General features: G+C 28.9%; 2 protein-coding genes across 2 annotated transcripts; both read right to left on the bottom strand.

Annotated features, from left to right (window-relative positions):
* Positions 1-165: 165 nt before the first annotated feature.
* LOC129895480 (probable calcium-binding protein CML15) lies at positions 166-1,865 on the bottom strand. Its single transcript, XM_055971204.1, has one exon. It carries the CDS (start codon positions 856-858, stop codon positions 346-348), a length of 513 nt encoding a protein of 170 aa, XP_055827179.1. The 5' UTR covers positions 859-1,865; the 3' UTR covers positions 166-345.
* On the bottom strand, positions 1,865-2,188 carry LOC129893985 (uncharacterized). The gene has a single exon (XM_055969460.1). It carries the CDS (start codon positions 2,186-2,188, stop codon positions 1,865-1,867), a length of 324 nt encoding a protein of 107 aa, XP_055825435.1.
* Positions 2,189-9,282: the final 7,094 nt, after the last annotated feature.

The following is a 9,282-nucleotide window of genomic DNA, read 5'->3' as shown; positions in this document are numbered from 1 at the left end:
AAAGTCCAACTGCCCTCTTATCTAATGGATTAGTAAGGCTAATCAACAGTCCAAGAAAACCATACAGTACAGGAAAGTTGGTAGTGGGAAAGGAAAAGGGCAGAGGAAGAAGTCTAGCAGTTGGCCAGCTAATTTATTAACAATCGACATATGAAATACCCAGATTCTCCGCAAGGAAAGCAATGTTTTAGCTAAGCTTAAAATAAAACAAAGTCTAAAATATCCCATGAATCGATTCAAAGCAGAGCCCAGAACTATTCAGAAATTAGGATAATCAGCAAAAAATTATAAATTTTGTACAGCTGATGGATACAAATAATGAACAATCGACCTCAGTTCATAAGACTATAAAACAGAAATTCCAAGAAATTCGGCAGCAGACCTTGCCATAACAGTTGCAAATTCATTAAAACTAATTACACCATCTCCATCAACATCAGCTTCTTTGATCATCTCAGTTAGTTCGCGATACGACAATGGCTGCCCCATTTTAGCCATTGATCCTGCCAGCTCAGCCAATGTAATGTACCCATTTCCATCGCGATCGAACGATCGAAAAACTTCCAAAAGCTGCCCCTGATTTACCAATACTTGTTCATTAATCAAATCAGGCATAATTGCATTGACAAGTTCATCGAATTCCACAGCCCCATTTCCATTAGAATCCATATTAGCTAACAAAACATGGATTTGGTCCCCATTGGGCTTTAGTCCCAATGAACGTAATAGTGCGGCTAGCTCTAAATGAGTAAGGCTACCATCATCATTCATGTCGAATCTTGAAAATATGTCCCTTAATTGGTCAAGTTGATCAACTTGAAGCCTTGACATTATTTGTTTTCCTCTTTTGTTCATCATTTTGGATTATATGTTTTTGGTGTTAGTATTACAAGAAATGAAAAAAGAGGATACCAAAAAGGAAAAGAGAGAAAAATTGATGGTAATGAAAGGAGTTTTAGGCACTGTTGAAGAGAGATGAGTCACTCTATAATTGGATTTGGGAGGCTATATATGGGTTCCATGTAATGAATTTTTTTAAGTTAAAAAATGGGAGTCGGTGGATTTTAATTTGTTTTTTAGTATGGAAGGATGTCGTTCAATGTATCATTCAAGAATCAACTGAACCTTCCTAGGTCAGTTCTTTGAATTTTCTTTTAAGTCAAATTGTGTCCATACGTGGTGGCCCATTTCACTATTGGACTTAATCCTTGTGCTCCTACTTTTCACCAAAGAGATTAGCTAGAACATGTTATATAATTACATAAAAGAATTTTCATAGATAATTATAGTTTGATCCATAATTGTGAGAAATAACTAGCAATAGTTTGAGAGAGATGGGTGAGAGAGGAAAGAGATGCTAGAAACAAATTGTATTCGACGGATGTATTTCAGATATAATCATGGTTTAAAATGGTGAAAATTAGAAAAGTCTTTGATGGGTAGATACAAGATACATACTTCTTTGAAATCGTGACAGAGGGATGTATCAGTATCAGATACAATCCCAGACTTTATCAAATGTATTAGATAAAATCACGAAGAATATATATATCAAATAAAATTCCAACAAGTCGTTGATCTGCTTTGAAATCGTCACAAAGATTATGTAGCAACTGCTTTGAAAGTTGGTCATTCTCAGAATCTTATTTGTTGATCATTCTCACTACTGAATAACAAATAGCGTTCCCAAGGGAAAATTGCAGTAGAGTAGCAACTAGCAACTGAGCATAATATTTATCAATTGCTTCAAACAACTTACAAATGACACTGCTTTTAAACTAGCACATTTAGCAATAATCGAGGTTTACACAAATAACCATATTATAATAGTATCACATTTTAAGCCCAAATCAAAGCGGGCTTGTTAAACATCTTGCCCCTTACCGTCATCATTATTAGTACTTTCACCACAATTCGAACAGCTCCGCCAGCATAATTTGCTCCTCAGCCACCCAAAGCTGCAATCTCTCTGTTTAATGTTATCCAACGGCGTTGCAGGCTTCCGATTCCTACAATACCTTCCCACTAAACACGAAAGAATTGCGAGAACGGTTAACACAGAGATAACAGCGAAAAAAGGCCCTATGGACCCTGAAGAATGCCAGGAGCTGTTTGGCACTGATTGTTGAGGTTGTTGCTGCAGTGGTTGTTGTTCGTTAGGCCAAATTGTCGAAGCTGTGTTTGCCATTTCTTTGTTGTGTATATATGTGTATTTGTTTGTTTAGTCACATACAACATATATATATATATAGTAAACAGAGGACTCTGCATATTTTATTAATTTAATTTGTACAAAAGTTATGTCCGACGAATGAATGGGACTGTCAGAGAGAAATTAAAAGGTACAACCGAGAGGTGTTGTGCTTTTAAAGAACCAGAGTGGGATTACAACATGGAAAGGCAAAGGAAATTCAGAAATCTTACGCAGATTATTTCAACCTTTTGTTTTCTTTTATAATCTTGATATTCAGATCAATTTATATATATATATATATATATATCTCGATTAATTTTATGAAATATTTGTAATTTTTAATCAGCATACGAGATAATTTTTATTTTCAAGTATAGAACAAATGAAAAGAAATTATCAAATATTTTTGTATCTCTTGATATTTGACACATCATTATTATAACTCACTTAATTAATTACTAGATAACATCTTTAATGCACATTAACTCAATTTTTTGTATGTAATTTCGTATTTCTGTTGTGCTTGTCTGAAATTTATATTTGACTTTTTACACATAAAACATAAAACATAAAAAGTCAGTCCCATGTGGCTACTCTACACTTTGATCTTTTTCCCTTTCCTGAATAATCTTCTTTGCTAAGGCATAGGCCATAAAGATATTAGACAAAGAAGCTAAGTAATCTTTACATTCTCCGATAAATTAATTTTACGCAATCAATATATTTTAACTTGTTGCAGCAAATTAGCAATTACATTTTCTAAATAATTTAAGTTATAATAGGTACTAATCAATTATAATAGATTATTACTTTATTTTTCATATTACTAAGCTTGCTATATATATAAAAATTTATTTATTAGTCAACTTAACTTGATGATATAAAAATTCTTTATCCTATACATATAAAGTTAATGTTGATATTTAATTATTATGAACCTTTATCTGTGTTGTTATTCCATTAATTCTTCGTACCTAAGTTAGTTAATATATCCAGAACATTTAATTTAAAATAAGGACCACCATGGTCAAGAATTATCCTTATCTTTTTTCTTCCCGAATTAAATGTCGGGCAATTAGATGTAGTAGAGAATTGAATGATTGATTCGGTATATATTACTCTAATTTGTAGACTTAAGGGCTTGATGGATGATCACGTCTGAATTTAATTTTTCTATCTTTGATGATGAAGAGTTATAATGAAGAGATAGAGGAAAAGAGGTGCTGTCTATATATCCAAAAATGAAACGTTTGGTGAGCTTAGTAAATGTGCTATGTTCTACCTTATTTTATAGTTTTAATTGACCTAACACATAAACATGCTCTTTGACTTGGCTTCAACTGACTTCTATATCCTTTAATTTTGGGTTTGCACAATTAGGTACTTTAACTTGTATAAAATTAAACAAGTAAATATATGCGTCCAGATATGGGTGGAGCTAGTAGCCCACATGTTCGACAGTATCCGATAAATTTTGCTCAAACAACATGTTTGTGTTAATAAATTTATAAAATATGTACAAATATTAAATATAGAACCCAATTATTATAACTTAAAATCGTCAATTAAAAATTCAGAATCCATAAAGTTGAAATTCTAGTTTAACCTATGCGCGTCCTACGTGGCGTCTGACACGAATTGTCACGTTAGACACGTGCGTCTACATTTTCAAGTTTATACAAATTTAAGTACATATTTATATACATCCAAATTTGAAAGACATAAATACCAATTGAAATCAAGATAAAAAAACACGTTGATATAGTATTATGTTTTAATTCATCTTCCAACAGAGGCTACCTACTTCTTCAGTATTCACCTCGCACCAACATTTTTCGAATTGGTCCTTATTAATTATGTTAGTTATTGAAATGTAAGAGGCCACCTAGACGCTTACAAGTATATTAATTTGAGAAAACTATGATTGTGTGCGTGTGTTTTAATTATACACACGTTCACATCGATGAATGATTGATTGTGCTCTAAGATGGACGTGATCATAGATTTAGTATACGTGAGAGAATAATTAAGTACACATATATATTGTTTCTATCTAAATAAATAATTTTGGTTTTCCTCAATGGATTCGAGTTGAGACCTTTCTAGTGTTTAAGGTTTTGTGTTAGTTATGGTTTGTATATGAATAGGGGTGGCAAATGAGTTGTTTGAGCTGATTTTGGGTGAGCTTTTTTTGTGAGTTAAAATGGATTATCTAAACTTAGCACATTTATGAAAGGGAAAAATTACGCAGATAAACAAACATATACTAGTTAATTAGCTAACATAGCTATAGTTTGAATTAATTATGGCTCGCGGCAAACATCTAGCTGTAATTACAATTTGAGTTGTATAATTCTCGCGATTATACAGTTAAGTTTTGTATAATTCGCGGAATTTATACAAAATATTGTGCGCGAATCGAATTGTATAGCGAAATATACAAACACTACAAATTGTATAGCGAATTATACAAAAGTTGTACATGAATTGTATAGTGAAATATACAAGCGTTATACAAAAAATGCGAATTGTATAACGAATTATATAAACGTATATAAATGCTGCGCGAACTATACAAACGTATACAAATGCTGCGCGAATTATACAAACACTGCTATAACTATAGCTACGAATTGTAATTAACAAACTATTGTTATAGAGTATAATTAAGATAAAATTTCCATAATATTCAGATATAACAAACATTAAGCGTCATTCATTTCGTTAAGCCGAATTGCTGAGTTCGTGGCTGAAGTGGGATAGTCAGGAAAATATTAGTGTTTGCTGTACCAATTGTCAAATGTTAATTAATGTCATCAATTATTTTGTTATATTTTTATATATGTGATTGATGGTTAATTTCTCGGATGATAATTATTAATTGAGTGATAATTTTAAAAATCAACTTCTGATTTAATTGATCAAATAGGTTTGATTTTTTGTTTATCCTTTGATATTCAAGTAAATTAATTGAATGATATAGATTCATGTTAGATAAATTTATTAAGGAGGAGGTAAAATTGATTCTCTTTGGAAGTTTAGTATTCTGATGATTTAATTCAAGATCAATGGTTGTGGATGATAAAATTCCATCCATCTTATAATTTCCCTCGATAGTTATTAAGATGTTTCATTTTAATTGTTGTTTGAATTTATTTCACATTAAAATAAATAAATATAATTAATGTATAATGTATTAAGTTACCTTTTTTTATTAGATAATTTTTGAGAATTGAGCGTTATCAAAAGAACTACCGTATTTTAATGTTAAGGATCTACGTTAAATTCATTCCTAATGTCCAACAAAACATTGACGGATATTTTCTTCCTTTTATACTTGTTGATTTGACTCTAGTTCGTTTATCAACTATTTGACTTACAGGGTTTACATAATAACTCTTCTAACTTTTTACTCTTGCTTTCTCATAATTAATACATATCAATCATTCACAAATATTTTATTTGTCCTAATTCTTAGTGTAATTATTTAGAAAGGTCCATTCGTAAGAGAAAATAATTTAGAGATCAATTGCATGAAGAATGCGTTGTTCAAAATCATCCTTAATGACTTTATCTTGTTTCTCGTTACACAACTAATTACATAATGAATTCAGATATACAAATCATTAGAGTATATCATAGTTCTCCTTTGAATAAATACTATGACATACAATCATTATTTTAAAAAAAAATAATCAGTAATAGGCATTTAATTTTTTTTAATCAAACATGGCAAATATACTTGATATACTAATATATTTGACTAAAGAATGTTAATTTATCTCATCATGTTTACTATTTATGGAGTGACTAATTCAACTTTGGATAAATTCATAAGCACTATTAAAGATAGTTAAATTCAATTTATCTATTTTTTTCTTAATAATAGACATCTCTTCAGCATCATGGATAAATGTCAAGCTTTACACATGTATGTTTTTCCGGGACATACTAGTTTAACCACTTTGGTGACTAACAAATAATTAGATGAACGTAACTACATGAAAGAAATAAATATTAGGTCACTTTATGCATGTGTATTTTTTTTTCCAACATTCTATTTTGGTCACTTTGATGACTAACAAACTATAAACATTAACAACTGCATAGTATTCATGTATGATCATTTTATGTATGGGAATAATTTAATCATTCTACTTCGATAATTTTGATAACTTACGACACATTTAATAATTTTTATTCAAGTTTTCAATGTTCTTTGACATATTTTTATATGTTTTTAATGTCAGAATATTATTTTATAGATATTGAATGTCAAAATTACAAGGAAAAGTTTAGAAAATGCCTCAATTGGCATTCCACCAGCCGTAGATCAGAAGAAAGGGTTGTGGATCCTGACATGAATTAGATTAGATAGTGATGCATAAAGAGTCTTATAAAATTGATCAACTGGCGATGAAAAATGTGAACTATATATATATTACATTCATGGTTCATCGTTCTGAGAAAGACGAAAATAAAAAGATGAATCACAAAAGATTTCACTGTTCGTGGAATGTTATATGATCCGTGGATTAGAACAAAACAACAACCTAATAATCCTAGGCAAAAATCAATAGTGGACTAAAAGAAGATTCACGGTCTGTGGATTAAAACAAGACAGCAGTCCATTAAGTAACCCTAGGCGTACCAGAATCAACTTTGGACTTAAAGGCCATTTTACTTACGTATGTAAATGATTTAATCATTCCATTTCGATCACTTCGATAACTAACAAATTATATAAACACAATCACAAACATAAAAAATTGTTAAGTAACCTTATGCATGCAGGAATCAACAGTGGACGTAAAGGTCATTATATGTATGTACGTACATAATTTAATCATTCTAGTTGAGTCGTTTGAATGATTAACAAACTATTCATACTATATTAAAAGCATAAAGACCCTTAAAATGTTGATTGAACTTTTTATCCTTCATTAAAAAACTCTCCTTTAGACAATATCGTCTTTTTTATTTTTTTGAATTGTTGTTTTTTATTTTTATTATAATATTTAAAATTAAAGAGTCCTAATATATGATAGGAAGAAAATATATGATAAGTTGTATTAGGAGAATTAAAAATTAAGTAATATATGATAAAAATAAAAAATATTTATCATCAAAATGGAGTCATAATAGTAGTTAGTAGTTTAATAACGAGAAGAAAAATCCTAATAGGACTGACTCCTTATACACACACGCACAAACACCATCTCAATAGAAGTATTAACTGCCTCTTCTTCTTCTTTTTCAATTACTTTACCAATTATTTTTTAATATTTTTTACTTCATAATCCGCTAATCCTAAATAGCTATTGCATCATTTATTTTCTCTGTACAAACATGAATTTCACTCAAGAAATTTTTAAATATTCTGATTCGTGCCCTCTTCTTGCATTCATTATCATCATATTTTTTTTGACTTTCTTTATTTCTTTTAGTTAATAGCTTTGAAGATTATATATTATACATAATCAACAATCGACAATGAATTCTTCTCGTGTTTCTCTTTTAGTTGTTGAACGAAACAAGTTTGTAGCCGTTGAACGAAATTGCTGGAAAAAAATCAAAGGTTTATCACTTTCTTTTTTTTCTTGCTTTTTTTAATTGTGACTTAGTTTTGATTATGTTATTTAACTATAGTTTGAGAAATAATTTGTTTGTTTGAATTTTTTGCCCTTTATTGAAGGACAACCTTTAGACAAAATCATCTTTTTACTATTTTTCTCAAATAATTATTTTACTATTTTTAATTTAAAATAAAAATTTGACGTGATAAAAAAAAAGTTCTTCTTTTGGGTTCAAGTGGCATAAACTAAACAAGGGAAAAAAGATGGCAAAGGTTAAAACAACACCAAGAAAAAAGGATTATAAAGGGAGAAAAAATTGGCGTAAGTTAGAATAACAAGGAAAAAAGATAAGTTAGAATAAAAAAGAAAAAATATTTATTTTGAGAATAAGTAGGAAACTTATTAATAGAAAACTCCTAATATTTAGGAATTATTATAATAACAAGGAAAAGAGATGGCAAAGGTTAAAACAACACCAAGAAAAAGGATTATAAAAGGAGAAAAAAATTGGCATAAGTTAGAATAACAAGGAAAAAATATTTAATTTGAGAATAAGTAGGAAACATATTAATGCAAAACTCCTGATATTTAGGAATTATTATTTTTGATTTAGCTTAGTTTAGTTTATTTGGAACCCATGTTATTGTAATATGATAAATAATTTGTGGAAGAAAAACGACATATATTTTAGGTAACAAGGAAAAAAAGATTTTATTTTATTTGAGAATAAGTAGAAATTTATTATTTAAGCTCCTAATATTTAGGAATTATTATTTTTGGTTTAGTTTATTTAGAACCCAAGTTATTGTAATATGATAAATAATATGTGGACTTGGAGGAAAATATTTTGGACTTCTATAAATTGAGAATCATTGCTTTGTACAATAGTACAATAGCATCAACAATGACTCAACAATAGACAAAATCCCCATTTATTATTTTTCTCAGATTAATAATTAAAATCAAATAATATCTTTTTTATTAGTTTTTTTTTTTATTGAGATTGAAGGATAAAGAAGGTGGATAAAAATTTATGTATATTGCTTTACTTAAAATTCTAGCTTTAATCTGAACTCAATATTATTTTTCTCCATTCGGAGTTTAATACTCATATTGAGGCATGATTAAATTAAATTTTTGTTGAAAAATTTCACGTTGGACATATATAGTGTATATTTTGTTGGGGGAAGAAGTAAACTAAGCGCGTATTTTTAATGAAATTAAAATAATTAATAAATTCTTTGATCTTAATACATAATATTGAAAAGGACACATAATCATGATTTTGATAGAAAATACAAATATTTTAATAATAATTTATGAGGAGGTAAAAGGTTTACATGAATTCAAAATTCGATGAGAAATTAAGAATTTTGGTCCCGTTGAACATATGATTGTTATAGTCAAGTGGAATTAATTTTAAGGTCACAAATATTAGAAAATTATTAAAAGAAATTTTTTTAATATAATTTTTTTAAAAAAAGATAAAAGATGATGATTAGTATTCTGTAC

This window comes from Solanum dulcamara, chromosome 7 (genome assembly GCF_947179165.1).
Source record: "Solanum dulcamara chromosome 7, daSolDulc1.2, whole genome shotgun sequence".
NCBI lineage: Eukaryota > Viridiplantae > Streptophyta > Magnoliopsida > Solanales > Solanaceae > Solanum > Solanum dulcamara.
The sequence above is the reverse complement of the archived record's forward strand: the minus strand, read 5'-3'. Positions and strand labels throughout refer to the sequence as shown.